This window comes from Bos grunniens, chromosome 20, assembly GCF_055505025.1.
Source record: "Bos grunniens cultivar Pamir isolate PY7600 chromosome 20, Bosgru_T2T1.0, whole genome shotgun sequence".
NCBI lineage: Eukaryota > Metazoa > Chordata > Mammalia > Artiodactyla > Bovidae > Bos > Bos grunniens.
In genome coordinates this window covers 62,567,257-62,587,910 of record NC_141184.1, presented here as the reverse complement: position 1 = coordinate 62,587,910, position 20,654 = coordinate 62,567,257, and the positions used below count along the sequence as shown (strand labels likewise).

At 41.6% G+C, this 20,654-nt stretch overlaps 1 protein-coding gene across 6 annotated transcripts in view; it reads left to right on the top strand.

The window, feature by feature from the left end:
* The window catches only part of MRPS27 (mitochondrial ribosomal protein S27), a 101,269-nt gene that overhangs the window by 62,872 nt on the left and 17,743 nt on the right, over positions 1-20,654 (top strand). For 4 of the 6 annotated variants that reach the window (XM_086361063.1, XM_086361064.1, XM_086361062.1 and 1 more), the window contains one exon: positions 18,226-18,340. In XM_086361063.1, coding sequence (XP_086217189.1) covers positions 18,226-18,340 — 115 coding nt within the window. Of the gene's footprint in view, positions 1-10,123; positions 10,298-18,225; positions 18,341-20,654 lie in introns of all 6 variants that reach the window. The other 2 variants (XM_086361060.1, XM_086361059.1) reach the window with 1 other exon arrangement.

Below are 20,654 nucleotides of genomic sequence, written 5' to 3'. Positions count from 1 at the left end.
TGATTATCCTTTCTCCCCCCAGGAAAAAAAGAGGTAATATTCAGGGATTGTACCTTAACAATACTGTTAACCCTTAGCGTACCATCCATGTGGGAGTCCTAATATGTGTGCACAAATGTTTTCAATAAAATGGTTTAGGTTGAGCAGATACAGTACTGTGATTTCTTTTTGGCCTTTGTTGAAGGATATTAGAGTTTAAAGAGTTATTAAGAAACTTTTTTAACCTTTTGTTTCATAATTTATTGAAAATCAGAAAGGTTAAGTATCTTCCTCAAGATGTTTGTTCCCATCTTTTTTAAACAAATGAAATATACTTGAATGCTTTAAGTACATTTTCTTTATCATCATTACTTTTAGGGTATATAATCTGTTGCCAGCCACAGAGAGCTCAAACAGCCTATAGAAGTCTTCTGATAAAATGTGACAGATTGAACATATGTGCTTGACCCTATTCCCTACCAAAACCTCCACAAATATGACAATAAAGGGTAAAAAAGACAAAAACCTACAAAATAAACAGAACGAGAGAGGAGGCAACAGTGACCAAATTTTGAAAGCTAGAAAACAGATGAACAGAAGATAAGGAGCTTCTTAGCAGAAAGAGAAAGCTACAACTTAAACTGGCAGGAGAAGAAATCCAAAAGCAAGACTGTGTGCCAGAGGACACTAGAAAGGCTCATAAATGAAAAGCAGCAGGTACTCTAAAGAAGAGATGTGGACAGAACCAAGACAGGTGGGTTGACTAGAGGTTTTCCTAAGAAGCAGTGAAATGCCCAGATTGTTTCTCTCAGTGCCTAGCGAAAGATTGATGGTTTTCTTTCTGGAGAGTTGAGGCAGAAAGACTCTGGACTTGAGGGTGCAAGGCTTATTTTGCTTCTCAGAGAGGAGACTGGGAGAGTCCTCTCTGAGAGAACTGACCAATGCAAGAGAAAAGACCTATGCATTCCTTGGTGTGGGAAGCCCTCAAGAAAATAATGCTGCCAGGCTACCCTCCCAAAAACATGAGATTGGAAGGTAAGAACCTGTTTTCCTCATTCCTACATTTCTGCTGTGCCAAGTTAAAATTTAGTGCTCAGAGTGACACTTCTTTTTTAAAGTAGGCTCTAAATGCAAAGCTGGCTACATCTGATGCTTAGCAACAACCAGCGGTCTGTTTCAGACGCTATAGGAAAAACCACCTGTGTTGGGTTCCTTACACGCTCTTAGGCAAGATATTTATCTTCATAGTTCCGAGTTCCTACTCTGCAGAAAGGAAAAAGTGTATAAAGTACTTACGATAATGCTTAGAACATGCTAAGTGTTCAGTACTTTTTAATGAATAACACTGTTGTTCATTATCATCTTCTCATCATCCATCTCAGTAATAGTTAAAGATTTTGCACAAACTGACCCAGGAAAAGGAAGTGTCTCTTCAGTGTGACTCATTTAAAAATAAAAACAAAAACTGAGTATTCAAAAAACCAAGTGCTTTAGTATGTTGTAGCCTTTTATAAGCATTCATTCCTAGAAATAAAGTTAGTATAGTAAATATATAGCATAGATATTGCTAACAAATCAGACTTTTCCTAAGGTTGTATGGGATTATGGGAAAGTCCTGCTGCTGCTGCTGCTGCTGCTGCTGCTGCTGCTAAGGCACTTCAGTCATGTCCGACTCTGTGCGACCCCAGAGTCGGAAGCCCACCAGGTTCCGCCCTCCCTGGGATTCTCCAGGCAAGAGCACTGGAGTGGGTTGCCATTTCCTTCTCCAATGCATGAAAAGTGAAAGGTGAAAGTGAAGTCACTCAGTCGTGTCCGACTCTATGCGACCCCATGGACTGCAGCCCACTAGGCTCCTCTGTCCATGGGATTTTCCAGGCAAGAGTACTGGAGTGGGGTGCCATTGCCTTCTCTGGGGAAAGTCCTAGAAATGATCAAATTTTGTGGTTACTTTAACAGCAGCTTGCCCCATCTTTCTAATTTTTGAGTTTAACACAGGATTCTGAAACACAGTTAATAGTAGCTAGTTGTATGCACAATTTCTTTTTTTTTTTTCCACTGTGAGAGAAACTATTGTGTATTTGCTTTTTCCAGATATTCCACTAACTCAGTGACTCTTAACTGCCATGTGTCTGTTGTCAGCTGCCTTGTCCAGGTGGTCAGAAAGGACTGGTGTTGCCGTTGGGTTGGGACCGGAATGGGAGCTTTCAGTCTTACCCTGTCGGGTGACCAATAGAGAGCCCGCGGCTGCTTGGGGGCGAGGTTGTGGGCAGAGGTTTCAGGTTAGGCAGTTGCTCAGTGGCAAATGCATGGCCTTGTTGCCCTTTTCTACTCCCTAGATTTAGATGGGTGTCATGGCCTATGTAAATACTGTTTCCTTCCTCTGGGATTCTGCCCCACGCACAGATCTTGCACCTCTGCGTGTTTCAGTGTATCTTCAGTAGGTGTCCGTGCTGCTCAGTTGTTGACGCCAGCCACAGGCTGCTGGGCACTGAATGGACAGAGAACTCTAAGCAGAAACTCTGTTGTGCTGTAACCCTGCATTGCCAAGCTCATGAAAACCTGTCCAAGGTCCGGAGAGCGCTAATTAGGTAACTAACTCCTCATTAGGTCACCCCAGACTCCCTTCTTTCTGCCGGGACATTTTTCTGTCATAATTAACATCAGATATGCTGCTACTAGTCATTGGACTGAGCGGCATACGCTGTTCTGGTTGGCTTTGAGCCCTTGGGATTGGAAAAGCCTCTCTCTTCTCCCCCCGGTTCGCCTTTCAGCTCCTCCTCTGAGACAGTGTCTAGACAAGCGAGGGGTCAGGGACCCTTCCCTCTCTCACTGAGGCAGCCCCTCCCGCTCTGTTCCATCCCTGTTGGCTAGCGGCGGTCGGCTATTTGCCTCACATGTGCCCAGCGCCGTGCAGGTTGCGTCCTGTGTGGAGGGAACCAGTCCTGAGAGCTCCCGTTTAACTCAGGGGCGCTCGGCATGGCCCTGCTCTCGGTCACCCTGTCCAGGCTGTCTGAAAATGCTGTTGCAGCCATTGCACTAAGCAGTTCACAGGCCGTGTCTCTTCAGTCCTCATTTCAGGCCCACGTTGTTTCACCTGAAGTGGGTACAACTTTTATTCATGTTTTACAAATTAGAATCCTGAAGTTTTAGAGTTTGTTTCCTGGGTTATAACACAGGAATGGGGTGTGTCTGCTGCCTAATCTTGTCTCTCTACTACTTCTCTACTACCAAAGGCCATTCTACATCAGAAAGGCCACATTTAAGGCATGAGTAAGAAGCACTAGACAGAATGCCATCAAGTGCTGTATCAGGCACCTGTTGTTCAGTGGCTAAGTCATGTCGGACTCTTTGCACCCCTATAGACTGCAGCACGCCAGGCTTCCCTGTCCTTCAGTCTTCCCTGTCCTTCACTGTCTCTCAGAGCTTGCTCAATTTCATGTCCATTTAGTTGGTGATGCCATCCAACCATCTCATCCTCTGTTGTCCCCTTCTCCTGCCTTCAGTCTTCCCCAGCATTGAGATCTTTTCCATTGAGTCAGTTTTTCACACCAGGTGGCCAAAGTGTTGGAGCTTCAGCTTTAGCATCAGTCCTTCCAGTGAATATTCAGGACTGATTTCCTTTAGGATTGACTGGTTTGATGTCCTTGCAGTCCACAGGACTCTCAAGAGTTTTCTCCAGCACCACAATTAGAAAGCACCAATTCTTCGGCGCTCAGCCTTTTTTCTGGTCCAAGTCTCACATCCATACATGACTCCTGGAAAAACTGTAACTTTAACTGTGTAGACCTTTGTCGCCAAAGTAATGCCTCTGCTTTTTAATATGCTGTCTAGGTTTGTCATAGCTTTTCTTCCAAGGAGCAAGCATCTTTTAATAACATGACTGCAGTCAACTATCCACAATGATTTTGGAGCCCAAGAAAATAAAATCTGTCACTACTCCAACATTTTCCCATCTGTTTGCCATGACGTGATGGGACTGGAGGCTGTGAACTTAGTTTTTTGAATGCTGAATTTTAAGCCAGCTTTTTCACTCTTCTCTTTGAGCCTCATCAAGAAGCTCTTTAGTTCTTCTTCACTTTATACCATTAGAATGGTATCATCCGCATATCTGAGGTTGTTATTTCTTCCAGCAGTCTTGATTCCAGCTTGTGATTGATCCAGCCTAGAGTTTTGTAAGATGTATTCTGCATATAAGTTAAATAAGCAGAATGACAACATATCACCTTGTTGTGCTTCTTTCCCAGTTGCATGAAACAACCAGTCAGTTGTTCCATGCAAGGTTCTAACTGTTACTTCTTTACCCACATACCAGTTTCTCCGGAGACAGGTTAGGTGGTCTGGTATTCTCATCTCTTGAAGAATTTTCCACAGTTTGTTGTGATCCACATAGTCAAAGGCTCTAGCGTAGTCAGTGAAGCAGAAGTAGATATTTTTTCTGGAATTCCCTTAATATTTCTATGATCCAGCGAATGTTGGGATTTTGATCTCTGGTTCTGCTGCCTTTTCTAAATCCAGCTTTTGTACATCTGGAAGTTCTTGGTTTACATACTGCTTGAAGCCTAGCCTGAAGGATTTTGAGCATAACCTGCTATATCAAGTAGATTATGACAAAAATAATTCTTGCTGTGTGCATATTTCTACTCTGCTTGGTTCCAAAAAGGATTAAAAGTTGTCAACATACTTAATCCAATTATCCTTTGATTTCCATAGTAAACCAGTGATAAAGGCATTATCCCCTCTATTTTGCAAATGACAAAACTGACTCTTAGTGAGTCAGAGTCAGGGCTGGGCTCCAGTCAAATACAGAGAGCAGTCACCTACCTTGTCAGGGATTTTCCTGGTGGCATTGCTGATTAGTTTCCACAGTAAAGTGGTATCTGAGCCACTCTCACGTCCCAGATAACAGAAATTTTATTGTTTCTGTCCCTACCCTTTTGCTCCCAGAATACCAGACATACTACTGTGGTTTGGCTGAGGTCTCTATCAGACAGGCCCTTGAATACAGAGTTAAAAGGCATATGCAGCCTAAAGTACTCAGCACAGGGCACACCCCTAGTTAATAAAGGTGTAAAAGCATGCCCTAGAGTGATGTTCACCAACTTTCTTCCCCTGGAAAGTGGAAAGAGGAGGGTATAACTTTATATCTGTAATGTTTTATTTTTAAAATATATCCAAAGAAAACAAAAAAGACTATTGGGAAGAGGAGAGAAACATTGAATTTACTTTTCTATTGAGAGGTGATTTTCAGAAAATTGAGTACCATGTGTTATGAAGTAGTCATTGTTATATAAATGAGGGATTGCAGTATGATGCTTATAAATTGCCTTCTGATGCTTGTTTTAGATGCTTACAAGATGCTTGGTTTTGGTAATCCCAGTCTAGCCTCTCTAAAGGCAAGAAGCCTCTTTGCTTATCTTTGTCACTCAGTGCTCAGCCAAGCATCTCCGTTCTTTGTAGGCTGGTGAATGATCATATGCAGAAGAGAGCATTTTTGCCCTCACCACATGCCCTATTCTGTTGGAATAAGTGGTTCTATATAGGTGCAGTAGCGAAACTATTCTCCCTAGTTTAACACTCAATTTTTCCTTACTTATTTTCCTTAAAAAAAAAAAATTTTTTTTTAAACTAGCTCCCTTGCTTTTTGCCACAAGCTGGAATCAAGACTGCTGGGAGAAATAACAACCTCAGATATGCAGATGATACCACTCTAATGGTATAAAGTGAAGAAGAACTAAAGAGCTTCTTGATGAGGCTCAAAGAGAAGAGTGAAAAAGCTGGCTTAAAAGTTAGTGAAAGAAAAACTGCACCTGTTCACTGAAGGCTGCACACACTGTGGCAGCCATGTCCCCGTGCATCGCCTACAGCTGCTGCAGGTGAATTTGCATTTGATGTGTGCTCGTAAAGGATAGGCTCCCGCCCCTTCCAGCTCACTGTAATTGTTCAGCAGATGAGCTAATGACGTTTAGGAAGCTAGGAAGCAAAGATATTTTCTTAGGTTGTTTCCCTCTTCTGTCCCACAAAGCACAACAGCCACGATCTGGCACATGATCAATGGACCCAGCCCTTTTTAGGATGCGGGAGATGCATCCCCGAGTCTGTGGTTCACAGTGACAAACAGTGGAGACTTCTGCAATGATATTTTGCCTCCCTGATGTTCAAACTTCTCCAGTTAAGCCTGTCTGGAATCTATTTAACTGTTATCCATCAAAGTTTTGTTTTTCTTTTTTTTAAATAAGAGGGGGAGTGAGTGGAACCAGAGGAAAGACTGTCTTTGCCAAGATGCACTCTCCTCTCATGACTCATCCTTAGAGAAGCAGAGGGACTTTGAAAAGCTGTCTGCAGTTGCATTGAGACAGCTCTCTCCTGGCACTTTGAGTCGTTTTAAAAAATTTTCCCAGGCAATAAAAGATTTTGTTCAGATTGTTTATTCCCTCCTAGTGGGCCAGCATAAGAGCTTTTGTTTAACTGCAGTGTGGTGGTTGTATGGATGGTTTGTTTTTGGAGTTTTATCAAGAAATTAGCTTCTCCCTGTTCAAAATTGGGAATCATTTTTATGATTGTTATCTTGTTGCATCTGGTCATTCTTATATACTAAGAATTTTCTTAGTATATTGTGTTTGTACAATTTCAAATGTTCCATTATTTAAAAGTTTGGTTTTATATATGGGAGTGCTGCTGCTGCTAAGTTGCTTCAGTCGTGTCCGACTCTGTGCGACCCCATAGATGGCAGCCCACCAGGCTCCCCCATCCCTGGGATTCTCCAGGCAAGAACACTGGAGTGGCTTGCCATTTCCTTCTCCAATGCATGAAAGTGAAAAGCGAAAGTGAAGTCGGTCAGTCGTGTCTGACTCTTAGCGACCCCATGGACTGCAGCCTACCAGGCTCCTCCATCCATGGGATTTCCAGGCAAGAGTATTGGAGTGGAGTGCCATTGCCTTCTCCATGGGAGTGCTAGTTTGAGCTAAATAGAGTAGGTGCTTTTTAAATGCAGTCATTCTGATTTTTATTGTTTGGCAGCACAAGAAAGAAGGGACACTTTTATTCTCTTCCCTTCATATATAAATAAAGGTGTTTTAATAATTGGTAGATTAAGGCTTCCAGAAAACAGTTGGACTAACAAACCTAAACTTCTATTTTCAAATTTCCTTTTTTTTTTTGCTGCAAAAAGTGATTGTGTTCTTTTAGGTTTCCAGAAACTGGCAAATAATTTCTTAATATCCTTGTAACCACTCCCAAATCACTCCCCCTTTTTTGAAGAGAAAAACTATCTGTTCAAAGAATTGCCACTTAACATGGGTTTGAGACCAAAAATAAGTTATGGCGGTGAACTATTTGTATGTTTATGATGCTTAGCAATAATTTAAGGAGTAAAAGGAAGTAACAACATACAGAAACAATTTGTGATTTATAGAAAAGTTACTTTGAATGGCTGACTCTTAGATATAAATTGAATACAATGAAGTATTCGTTTGATTAAAAAAAATCCTTGAGTAAAAAAATCTCAATGCTGAAATTTTTATTATCCTACAAAACTTGATCTCCGGTTAAAATCTACTTTTAAGGACCTTGGCTTTAATTTAGTGATTGTATCCTTTCATCTTGAAATTTTAGATGCCAGTCTGCAAGGTCTGCAGTCCTCATAATAGTCTGTGTACACTGCCAGAGCTGAGCGAAGTGATACTCACCTGGCAGGGGAACGAGGTTAGCGGAGTAGAGTCGAGTCAGGTGTGGGCTGAGTGGAAGCTTATATCTTTGAGTCTCTGTTCACTTATTTGTATCACGGCCACTTCTCCAGTTAATAGAGATGTGTAAATACAGTATGATGTTTTAACAAGTGGATTAGGCATATTCTTCAGTCATTATAACATGAGAGCTGGAAGGAGTTTCAGGGGTCTGGCCTGGTTGAGTTCCAGTGTATTTTGCTTGGCCCATACAGTTTTCAAAAACAGTACAGCTAGGAGGCTGCTTTGCTTGATAATAATACAAGCAGTTTTATACATATTGTCTTACACGATTCTTCATGAACTTATATTGATAGTAACTGACTAGCCCCTGCAGACATGTGAGTTCATGCATAATCCAGATAATCCTGCTCTTCATCTTACAATTATAAGAACTGAAACCCCAAGGATCGAGTGACTTTACAAAGTTAGACAGCTGGTTCGGGTCAGTTCCAGAACTGTTTGACAGCCTGAATATTTTATTTTTTTAGTAGGTTAGAGACCCTTGTCACACTGCAGAGATGTTTCTGAAAGATGTCCTACAAATGAAAGAATTGAAAGGCAGCGGTAGAATAGCAAGTAAACAGCCTAGTTTATAGGACTGGAGTTATCTGGCTTATCTTGGGAAAATCATTTCATCCCATTGGACTCCAAGATTCCTCATCTATAAAGTAGAGCAATTAGACTAGATTCACATTACACAGTACAGGACTTGATAAGTAGTGACTTCTCAATAAATCATTCAGTGAACAGGGGGTATTGAAGGTGCCTAGATTCTCTAATTCTATATGAACTTTCCTTCCTTCCCCATCCCCAATTTACTTGGCCTAGATGGCTTTCAGAGTCTCTTCCAATCTTGAGAAGAGTCTTAAGTTTTTTATTTAGAACGTGTGTGTGTGTGTGTGTGTTGGGAAGTTCTTTGAGCCTGTGTACTCGTGTTTTGGTGTGTGTGTTTATGTGTGTTCGGAAGGTCTTTGAGTCTGTGTACTCCTGTTTTGGGCTTCCCCGTTGGCTCAGTGGTAAAGAATCCACCTGCCATGCAGGAGACATGGGTTCCATCTCTGGGTCAGGAAGATCCCCTAGAGAAAGAAATGGCAATCCACTCTAGAATTCTTGCCCGGGAAATCCCATGGACAGAGGAGCCTGGCGGGCTACAGTCCACAGGGTCGTAGAGTCGAACACAATTTAGCAATTAATCACACACACTCTCTCTCTTTTTCTCTTTCTCTCCCTCTCTCTCTCTCCTGTTTTTGGTTTCAATCTCCCATCAGCTTGTCTGTTCCCTGAACTTATTGCAAGGAGACAGCAGGGGGCAGAAGTGAGGAGTAGATGGCTTTCCAGAATGACCACATTTTATTCCACTTCTCTGCCATCTCTGAACTCCTCCTGCCTTAAATAAAAAGGCAGTATTTCCTCCTGGCTTCATCTGTTTATAGGCAGGATAATACTTCAAAACCAGAGGTGGATTATTGTTTCAAATGTAAATATTACTTATGAGTTTCAGCATACATTATTGGTATCCTAGAGGCCTAGTCACTATTGCTAAATCATCAAACACCTACTGTTGTCGAACACACAAAAAGAGAAAACTTGTCCTCTGCCTTTGCTTAAAGGTTTAATAATTTCTTTACCAACTGAGCTATCAGGGTAAAAAAAAAGAAAAAAAAAAAAAAGGTTTAATATTGAAGTCCGTAGAGCTACAGAAATAGAATCTAGCTATGAACTTGAGTTGTATAGCTGGAAGGAAATCCAGCCTTACCTTTTCCTATAAACAGAATCTTTTGAGATTCAACTTTTCCATGTGTTAGAGAATCAAAATGTTTAAAGTACTGAGATGCTTTTCTTCTTTATTAAAATATATATATATATATATATATATGATTCTTAAGATACCCTGATTAGTGCTGAGCTTCTCTTCCATCAGAAATATCCCAGAAGAGATCCATAATCCCACACACAAAAAGATGTGTAAATCTGCTCAACATCAGCTTAACTCTTTTCTGCTTTTACGCTGGTGTGCACCGTCCCCTGGGCCAGGCCTCTCTGCCTGCTCATTTCTTTGGTGGCAGACTTAATCCTGACACCTTCACTAAGCCTAGAATACTCCAGAAATTCTAAATTCCATATTTTGTTTGTTTTCCTCCTTTTGCTTCCACACCTCCCCCTCCCTCAGCACTCTTCAGATACACAGCCTACCCCTGGTTAATTAATGTATGTGATTTTCCTGTCTTTCGTGATCATATTATTCACTATTTTGCAAAAGTTATGTCTGAAGTTCCTAGCCAGAACTTTAGAAGACATCAGGAAATGTTGACATCTTTTTAAAACTGGCTCATAGATTTCCTACTGAAAACCAAAAATACTTGCCATATCTCTGTCCAACTCAAGCCTGTTCCCACAACTCTATGTGTTTTCATAAATAGGACTGGATCCAAAATCCAATTTTTTCAGCTTCCTGCTGTTCTGAGAGAAAGGCCCTCTGCCTTTAGCTTCACCTCGCACTCCACCATCTCAGGCGTGAAGCTAATCTGTGTGTCCAGCTTGCAAGTGGCTGGAGAAGCCCCACCAGACCCTTCTGGATGCAGTCTCACTGACAGGTCAGTTGTTGGCCACAAAGACAGACACTGAATGGTTTTAGGACCTTCGCCAGGAGGGCACGTCAGCAATCACCGTGAATAATTTTTTCTTTTCCAGTTCTCCCTGCAAATAATCCTCACCTGTTAACCATATTCATCACCTTTTGGAGGCTGATAAAAACAGTAGGCTTTAGACAAAGAGCAGTTGGCTTCATCTGACTGGCTCCTGTGCTTTGTAAACCATGAGAGAAAGAGCAGCAAAGCATAATCAGGCTATAGGTTTTCTCTTTCTGTATCTGAAAGGGCTTCTCTGGTGGCCCAGTCAGTAAAGAATCTGCCTGCAATGTGGGAGACAGGGGTTCGACCCCTGGGTTGGGAAGATCCCCTGGAGGAAAGCATGGCAACCCTCGCCCGTATTCTTGCCTGGAGAATCCCCATGGACAGAGGAGCCTGGCAGGCTGCAGTCCGTGGGGTTGCAAAGCGTCAGACTGAGCAACTAAGCACATCAGAAAGGAAGAGCTGTCATCTTTAAGATTGTTTGAAACTAGAGGAAACTGGGTGGACCAGCAGGGATAAAATACAAATCATGTGGTACAGTGTAGCTACTTGCTAAATATTTACTTGGTGAATGAGAAATAGGTCTTTTATATTGAGTGATGTCAATCTGGCTAAACAACAGCTAGATCAGAGAGAAGACAGAATAATTTGGGGATATAGGTCCTATTTGTCCTTGCATGGATGTGGAAAATAGAGTATTTCTCCTAGAGTAGTTTCTCAACGTGAAGTGTAATTTCATTATTATCGGGTGAAATACAGGTGACCTTGTTTTTGAGCTCTGGGTCTGACAAATTTAGATTTCGACTTTGATATCTAAAAAGTCCCTCTGTTATCCATCTTCACTTTAAAAAAAGTGTTGTTGTGCTGCATTTATTTAGCACTCCACATTTGTAAAATTCTATGCTTGTGTTATTCTCTACCAAAAATCCACTTACTTTTTAGAGTGGCAGACAGGGATATCAGCTGTCTAATGGCTGTGTATAGGACTCAGAGGAAACTACTTGTACACTGAGTTTTAATTTTTTCAAATTCTGTTTTGGAAATTGGCAGAATGTAAATTACAAACTAACAGGGATTGCTTTTCCTCATAAAATTAATAACTCTAGGGTCAGAAATTAATAACTCTTTAGGAAGTATCTATATAAAATTTGCCTAAATTAACCAGCAAACCCCAAAGAGGCTGACTCTAAGCGAGGCATTAAGAACTTTTCGGGGTAATAAAACTGTTCTTACAATGTGACCGTGGTGGTGGTTATGCAACTGGATGCATTTGTCAAAAGTCACAAATTCACTGAAAAGTGTGAATTTTACTGTTTGTATGTTATAGCTCTATAAACCTGTTTCTTAAGAAAAAAGTGTTAAAACTTTTTTTAAAAGGCATTTTTATCTGCCTCAGAGGTAGATAATAAATTCATTGAAAATGTACAAGTCCCAACTGATTCAACATTTGGCAGGGGAATGTTTTGGAGGAGATTCTTGCTCTTGATGCATCACTTCATGAATAGTCAGGACATTTTTTGAAAGTTAAAATTGCCTGAAGTTCCCTTATGAAAATAGGAATCTGGGATCTCAAGCAAGAAAGTAGTTTTAATCTAGAATATGGACGTCTCTGTTATCAATTCCTATATTAGACTCCTCTATTAACCTTGCAAACATTTGACAAAGATATAATAGTCATTAGAAAACTATTGCATCAAAACTTGGTTTTATTTGTGGTAGTTGAGGCCAACTAATAACTGATGAAAGCAGGATTTCCATCAGGATGCAAAAGAAAGTAATTATCCTAGTAGAATTAGAAAGTGGATGGCCATGATTGAATCAGATTCTGGTTTGAATAGTCACAGGACACTCTCTTGCGCATTGGTTCTAGTTCAGGGAAGCTCTCAAAACCTTTCAATAGTTACACACTTTGTGTCATTGATGAGATTTCCAGTCTACACTGAAAGCCCTGGAACCAGCTGTGTTTTCTTCCTGGCGTTCTTCCTGTCCTCCTTTTACGCCAGCCCCCACCCCCACCCCACCCCCGCCACCACCAAATCTCCATGTCTACCCAGCTCAGGGGCTGAGGTGTCCATCTGTAAAGCCTGTTGCCACAGGATACAGAATTCACTCGGGAGGAGGGAAAGCTGCATATGTATGTTTAAGGATGGTGGCTCTCATAATCAGATAAATGTTGTGGAAAGCTTGCTCATTCATATGGAAGAGCCAGCGCTGCAGCTGAATGGTGGGGCAGCGGAGCTCCAGGCTCTGGCATCTGTGCATTAGTCCTGCTAAGCCAGGAGCGCTTTTATCTGTGATACTGAAGGAGCTGAGGTGCATCACCACTTAGGCCTACAACAGTAACCTTCAGTTGAACTCATAGAAGGCAATCTATGGCATTTTTTTTAATAATGAAATTGGTTACACATAGGAAATCCAGTGTGACTTGTACAAAAAGTGAAGTCCCTCCTATGTAAATCATAATAAGTGTCTGGTGTGTTTCTCTTCACTCTCAACTTCACTTACAGAACTGCTCTCCCCTTCTAAGGTATCTCAAAGGGTAGCAAAGACTTTTGCCCCATGTCATGCATGCAGTGTGACTCTGCTGTCCTTCCTTCCTGGTGACATCAGTCTTGAATGCGATGTAGTGATGGCAGATGCCCTGAAAAGTCCAGAATGTTGCTTGATTTTTGAGGACAGGAAGCTTCTCACTACCTGCTGTTTGACTGGCCTGGGCACGTTCTGGCTTCACCTGGAAATCCCGCTTAGCACTGTGGACAGATGTCTCTTCAGCCATAGGATACCAGCTTTGGGAACTAATAGAGCCAGAGCTTGGGAGCACGCTTCATCCTCTCCTTCTCCTTCTTTGTGTCCCTTCTTGCTTCCAAGAAAATATTCACATCCATAGAATTGTCGAGTCTGCTTCTGTTTTATAACTGGGAAGCTCAGAAGGTCTCTTGTGTTTGTGAGCACAAGCCTTGTTGGGGTTATTTGGGTTGCATCTGTTTATCTTTTCCACACTCACACGGTTTGCCTAGCTTGGCAGCCTGCTGGTGTGGACAATAATAAAGCTTCTGTCGAGGTGAGCAAACAGCTGATGGCATGGGGCACAGAGGGGACTCCTACAGTGGCTGCCTGTAATCTGCCAGGCTGGTGGTCCCACCAGGCAAGAACAAAAGCCAGTCTGTTTGCAGGCAGTTTGGAAAATCAATGTGTGTGTTGTGTTCTTGTCTCTTTGCCTTTCCCTTGGCTGAAAGGGAGCATGCTGGCCCGGCAGTTCGCAGAGTCGTTCCAGGCGAGTACCCATTCCAGAGACTTACCTGGCTATCGTATTACCACTGGCAGGTCTGAAAAGAGCCTGAGTGTTTCTGTCTGAACTGCTTAAAGAGTCACTGACAGAGAATTCTTAAACTCACCATCCAAAGTTGGACCCATCTCAGTGCTTTGAGTGGTTTGTATTCTAGACGGTTAGATAAGTTGTGTGCTTTTTTTTTTTTTTAATGCTGATGAGGACTTAAAAGGAGTTTACTTGTTGCCTGGCTAGGAAATGTAGGAATGGCACTTTGAGCAGCGTATGTCATAATATGTGTGTGCCTAATGTAATATATGTTTGCTTCTTACTCCTAAATTGATTTCATGTTGTCACTTAGTTGAAAATGCCCTGGTCACGGCTGTCTGGATTATTAGGACTCACAGAGCAGAAATCACACCAAGTAGCTGGGCTCCAGGATGGGAAAGGGAGTTGGCTTAGTGAAGACCCATGTGAGCCTGTTGACACACCTTCCAAAAGGAGATGATTATATTAGCTATGTGAGGTCTTGAGTAACTTTGCCTTTAGGCTTCTAAGAAGTAAAGTGTGACAAAAGATTTGAGAAGAAAAGACTTCTCTGTTTCTCCACGTGTTAAAAGTTAGCCTCAGAAGGTTAGCGAAAGGCTGTACACAAATTTTCATCTCAGCTTTAAAGGTCTGTACTAGATCCTGTCGATCTTTGGTACTCTTTCAAAGCCTGAAAATGGTCTGCTGATCGTGAATAAAAGAAAAGGGTGTTTGGTTGGGTATGGTCATGGTGCTCTTATTTTAAAGTCCATCAGAAAGAAAAGAAATAACTTTAGTGGTCAATGGAGACAACCTAAAGCAGAAGATTAGATTTAAATGAGATTTAAACAGTCTTGGGTGAAGGAGGTAATTGACAATTTTTTGTTTTTGAAGGAAAAATAGACTGAACCTAGCAACCACTATTATCAAAAACATCTATAACATCTAGCAGCACCCTTTCCATCTTTAGCATTCATCATGTCCCCGCCCCTTGTTTTATTGTTAAACTGGTTTATATGGGGTTGGCCAAAAAGTTCATTTGGATTAATGTGAAAGATGGTACAGAAAAACCTGAACAAACTTTCTTTTGCCAACCCAATATGTTATTTTTGTTGCTGTTGTTCAGTTGCTCAGTCCGACTCTTTGTGACCCCATGAACCGCAGCACACCAGGCCTCCCTGTCCATCACCAACTCCCAGAGTCCACCCAAACCCATGTCCATTGAGTCGATGATGCCATCCAACCATCTCATCCTCTGTCATCCCCTTCTCCTCCTGCCCTCAATCTTTCCCAGCATCAGGGCCTTTTCTAATGAGTCAGCTCTTTGCATACTTCAAAGTATTGGAGCTTCAGCATCAGTCCTTCCATTGAATATTCAGGGTTGAGTCCTTTAGGATTGACTGGTTGGATCTCCTTACAGTCCAAGGGACTTTCAAATCTCTTCTCCAACACCACAGTTCAAAAGCATCCATTCTTCAGGTCGTAGCCATGGTCCAATTCACATCTATACATAACTACTGGAAAAACCATAGCTTTGACTAGACAGCCCTTTGTTGGCAAAGTAATGTCTCTGCTTTTTAATATGCTCTCCAGTTTTGTCATAGCTTTTCTTCCAAGGAGCAAGCATCTGTGGTGATTCTGGAGCCCAAGAAAATAAAGTCTGTCACTGTTTCCATTGTTTCCACATCTGTTTGTCATGGAGTGATGGGACCGGATCCCATGATCTTAGTTTTTTCTGAATGTTGAGTTTTAAGCCAGCTTTTTCACTCTTTTCTTTCACCATCAAGAGGCTCTTTAGTTCTTCTTCACTTTCTGCCTTAAGGGTGGTGTCATCTCTATATCTGAGGTTATTGATATTTCTCCCGACAGTCTTGATTGCAGCTTGTGCTTCATCCAGCCTGCATTTCGCATGATGTACTTTGCATATACGTTAAATAAGCAGGGTGACAGTATACAGCCTTGAGGTACTCCTTTCCCAATTTGGAAGCAGTCTGTTGTTCCATGTCCAGTTCTAACTGTTGCGTTTTGACCTGCATACAGTTTTTCCAGGAGATGAGTAAGGTGGTCTGGTATTCCCATCTCTTGAAGAATTTTCCACAGTTTGTTGTGATCCACACAGTCCAAAGGCTTTGGCCTAATCAGTAAAGCAGAAGTAGATGTTTTTCTGGAACTCTCTTTTTCAATGATCCAAAGGATGTTGGCAGTTTGATCTCTGGTTCCTCTGCCTTTTCTAAATCCAGCTTCAACATCTGGAAGTTTTCAGTTCATGTACTGTTGAACCTAGCTTGGAGAATTTTGAGCATTACTTTGCTACTGTGTGAGATGAGTGCAATTGTGCGGTAGTTTGAACATTCTTTGGCATTGCCTTTCTTTGGGATTGGAATGAAAACTGACCTTATCTAGGCCTGTGGCCACTGCTGAGTTTTCCAAATTTGCTGGCATATTGAGTGCAGCACTTTCACAGCATCATCTTTTAGGATTTGAAATAGCTCAACTGGGATTCCATCACCTCTACTAGCTTTGTTCGTAGTGATGCTTCCTGAGGCATTATTTTTGTAATGAGATTATAAATGCCCAAACAGGGAATTTATAATTCTAAAATAGACCATAGAAGTTAGCATAATGATCAGTGTTGATTAAAACTCTTTTGTTATTTGTTAAAAACCTATCATGGGCCACAAATTGTGTCAAGGACCAAGGAATCAGTGTTGAGCAAGGCAGTGATCCCCGCCCCCCTGGTTGCTGTCCAGGAAGCCTTCAGGCTACCAAGGAAGCATCCCCATCTTTAGGCAATACAGCTGGTATTTCACTTGACTTTAAAAATTATAGTAATAATAAAATTAGCTTTTAATTGGTTGTTACACTTAAAATCTCAGATTTTTCAGAGTTAACAAGGAAGGAAGCTCAATTAGCTCAGCTACTGATTTTAAAATGTGAGGGAAAGCGTGAAATACTAAAAGATATGTTTTCATTTCTATGCAGAGGATCTCATTAGACTGTATCTAGGGCACTTATACAATGGCTTTTCTCTGGCCAGGTCACTCTCATCTTAAACATAATTTGACATATTTCTATCTCTCTGCTTTTAAAGGGGTTAATTCTGTAAGGAAAGATCCAGTGAGAAAAACTTTTTCCAGCCAAATGAAAAGCATTCAAAAGACTAGACAGGGGTTCATGACTAAATCTAAAGAATATCTTCAAATCTTATTTTTGTCAAATCTCTCAACAGATCACTAATAAACAGCCAAAATTAAGTACTACTTCTCACTTGCTCTCTTTCTCTCAGCTTTTACTTTGGCAGAAAATCTAGTCAGCAGGAAACTATCCCAATACCAGATGGCAGGAAATAGCAGGTGGCAGATTGAATAACTGGCCTCTGAAAACCCCCAGTATTAGCCTGTAGCCCCAACTCTCAAATATGGCATAAAATTCTTTCACTTTAAGTTTTTGTCTTGCCTTTTGTTTTTACAATAAGAAGACAAATTGACTTTTTTAGTTTTGTGGGGTCCAGAGATTGACCTGCTTCCACTTCCTGAAGGTTCAAAGAAAAGGTGCAGACTTGAACTGACATGAGATGATGTTTGAGGAACCGTCCAGGTGAAAACAGATAAGCAGCTAGAGGACAGCACCGCCCTTTACGTGGCCTCCTCACGCCCGTCGCCCCTCTCCTCCTGTCACTCAGCCTCATGGCACAGGCCCTAGGAGCAAGCAAAAGCTGCTCCAGCCAATGCGTGCCAACTCGTGGCAAGACTAGCATTTGAATTCCCTTCCAAGTTCCATTCCTTTGTGGGAATACTGGTACTGTATACACCTCAGCTTGGACAGCTTAGGCCTTTAAAAACCATGTGGGGAGCTGCAGGAAGCAAGAGGAGGTAGACCGAAGCGCTGGAATGGAGCTGTATGAAAGTCAGAATGACTGTGGGTCCTGGAGGGCCTGAATGCTAAATTTTGCTCGTTTTTTTTTTTTTTTTTTCTTTTTTTTTTTCCCTTTCAATTCACTGAAGAGTGTCCCAATCTCCCCTAAGTGCATCAAGAAATAGCAATGTAACTCACAGCTGATTTTCCTCTAAAATTGCTGTGCTGTTATAGTTTTCATTTTTTACTTCATCTGTTTTAAACCTCTATAAAGTATGAGCTTCCATTGTTGTTGTTATTCAGTCACACAGTTGTGTCCGACTGTCTGTGACCCCGCGGACCGACCACAGCCCACCAGGCTCCTCAGCCCATGGGATTCTCCAGGCAAGAATACTCGAGTGGGTTACCATTTCCTTTTCCAGTGAGCTTCCATATCTGTCTTCTAGTAGAGCATATTCCTGAAATCATTTTTCATAAATCTCATATTAAAACAAGATGTTGAATTAGGGAATATAAATAAGGAGTAAAATTTTTATAATATTTTTGTTACTGTTATTTTGCCTTCTCTTTCCCATTTCAGATGTTAATGAGTTTTATCCTCAAGTTTTATTAGCTGTTGGCCTTCCTGACTTTAATGATCATCTGTAAATTCCTCAGAGGGGGACCTGCTGATGGAACATGGATTTTGGCATTGACATCTAAGAGTTAAAGCCAGTTTTTTCTCTTCTTGTGTTTTATTTAGATTTCGGCACAGTCCCAACTGCTGGTACTTGAGAAATTGGACTATCCACACCTGGATTAGGCAGTGTCTGAAATACGGTGCACAAGACAAAGCCTTATATACCCTTGTAAATAAGGTGAGTGGTTTGCTGGCATTTGCAGCTTATTCTCCTCAGTTTAGGCAAGATGGTGCTTGTACCATTACATGTTCCATTACAGTACAGCAGAGAATAGTACAAGAAATAGCTTTTAAATTTATTTGCCCTCAGATAACAGAATGGGAAAGACTAGAGATCTCTTCAAGAAAATTAGAGATACCAAGGGAACATTTCATGCAAAGATGGGCTTGATAAAGGACAGAAATGGTATGGACCTAACAGAAGCAGAACATATTAAGAAGAGGTGGCAAGAATACACAGAAGAACTGTACAAAAAAGATCTTCACGACCAAGATAATCACGGTGGTATGATCATTCACCTAGAGCCAGACATCCTGGAATGTGAAGTGAAGTGGGCCTTAGGAAGCATCACTACGAACAAAGCTAGTGGAGGTGATGGAATTCCAGTTGAGCTATTTCAAATCCTGAAAGATGACTCTGTGAAAGTGCTGCACTCAATATGCCAGCAAATCTGGAACACTCAGCAGTGGCCACAGGACTGGAAAAGGTCAGTTTTCATTCCAATCCCAAAGAAAGGCAATGCCAAAGAATGCTCAAACTACCGCACAGTTGCACTCATCTCACACGCTAGTAAAGTAATGCTCAAAATTCTCCAAGCCAGGCTTCAGCAATGCCTGAACCATGAACTTCCAGATGTTCAAACTGGTTTTAGAAAAGGCAGAGGAACCAGAGATCAAATTGCCAACATCCGCTGGATCATAGAAAAGCAAGAGAGTTCCAGAAAAACATCTATTTCTGCTTTATTGACTATCCCAAAGTCCTTGACTGTGTGGATCACAATAAACTGTGGACAATTCTGAAAGAGATGGGAATACCAGACCAACTGACCTGCCTCTTGAGAAACCTATATGCAGGTCAGGAAGCAACCGTTAGAATTGGACATGGAACAACAGACTGGTTCTAAATAGGAAAAGGAGTACGTCAAGGCTGTATATTGTCACCCTGCTTATTTAACCTATATGCAGAGTACATCATGAGAAACGCTGAGCTGGAAGAAGCACAAGCTGGAATCAAGATTGCCGGGAGAAATATCAATAACCTCAGATATGCAGATGACACCACACTTAAGGCAGAAAGTGAAGAGGAACTAAAAAGTCTCTTGATGAAAGTGAAAGAGGAGAGTGAAAAAGTTGGCTTAAAGCTCAATCAGTATTCAGAAAACGAAGATCATGGCGTCTGGTCCCATCACTTCATGGGAAATAGATGGGGAAACAGTGGAAACAGTGTCAGACTTTATTTTTCTGGGCTCCAAAATCACTGCAGATGGTGACTGCAGCCATGAAATTAAAAGACGCTTACTCCTTGGAAGGAAAGTTATGACCAACCTAGATAGCATATTCAAAAGCAGAGACATTACTTTGCCAACAAAAGTCCGTCTAGTCAAGGCTATGGTTTTTCCTGTGGTCATGTATGGATGTGAGAGTTGGACTGTGAAGAAAGCTGAGCGCCGAAGAATTGATGCTTTTGAACTGTGGTGTTGGAGAAGACTCTTGAGAGTCCCTTGGACTGCAAGGAGATCCAGCCAGTCCATTCTAAAGGAGATCAGTCCTGGGTGTTCTTTGGAAGGAATGATGCTAAAGCTGAAACTCCAGTACTTTGGCCACCTCATGCAAAGAGTTGACTGATTGGAAAAGATTCTGATGCTGGGAGGGATTGGGGGCAGGAGGAGAATGGGATGACAGAGGATAAGATGGCTGGATGGCATCACTGACTCGATGGACATGAGTCTGAGTGAACTCCGGGAGTTTGGTGATGGACAGGGAGGCCTGGCATGCTGCAATTCATGAGGTTGCAAAGATTCGGACAGGACTGAGCGACTGAACTGAACTGAACTGAACTGAATCTTTTAGAATGGAGCTGGTATAAATTAATCAGCACATTAAAAATAAAGATTCCTGTAGCTGTGGCTTTTCAAAGCATAGTGATTTAAAAATGGAGAGGTGAAAGGAAAAAGTAATCCAATCACAGAAACTCTGTTGGTGGTCGTTTCATTCTTGATCCCTAAGTCTTGGGGTTTTTGCCTAGTTTCCTTTGGTGACGTTAGGGTAAAAGACATGACCATTTTTCTAGAGTACAGTCTCCGGAACATTCATATCTCTTACACGTTTTTGAAAAGACAGACTTCCTAGATTATTCAGAGCATGTCTTCCTAAGTCCCTCAAGCCCCAGAAGCCCCTACAATTAGGTCTTTCTGAATGTTCACCCAACAGCTGACTCTTCATTCCCCTCTTAGTATGAAATAAGGACAAAATGAACAAAAGTTAGAACGTTG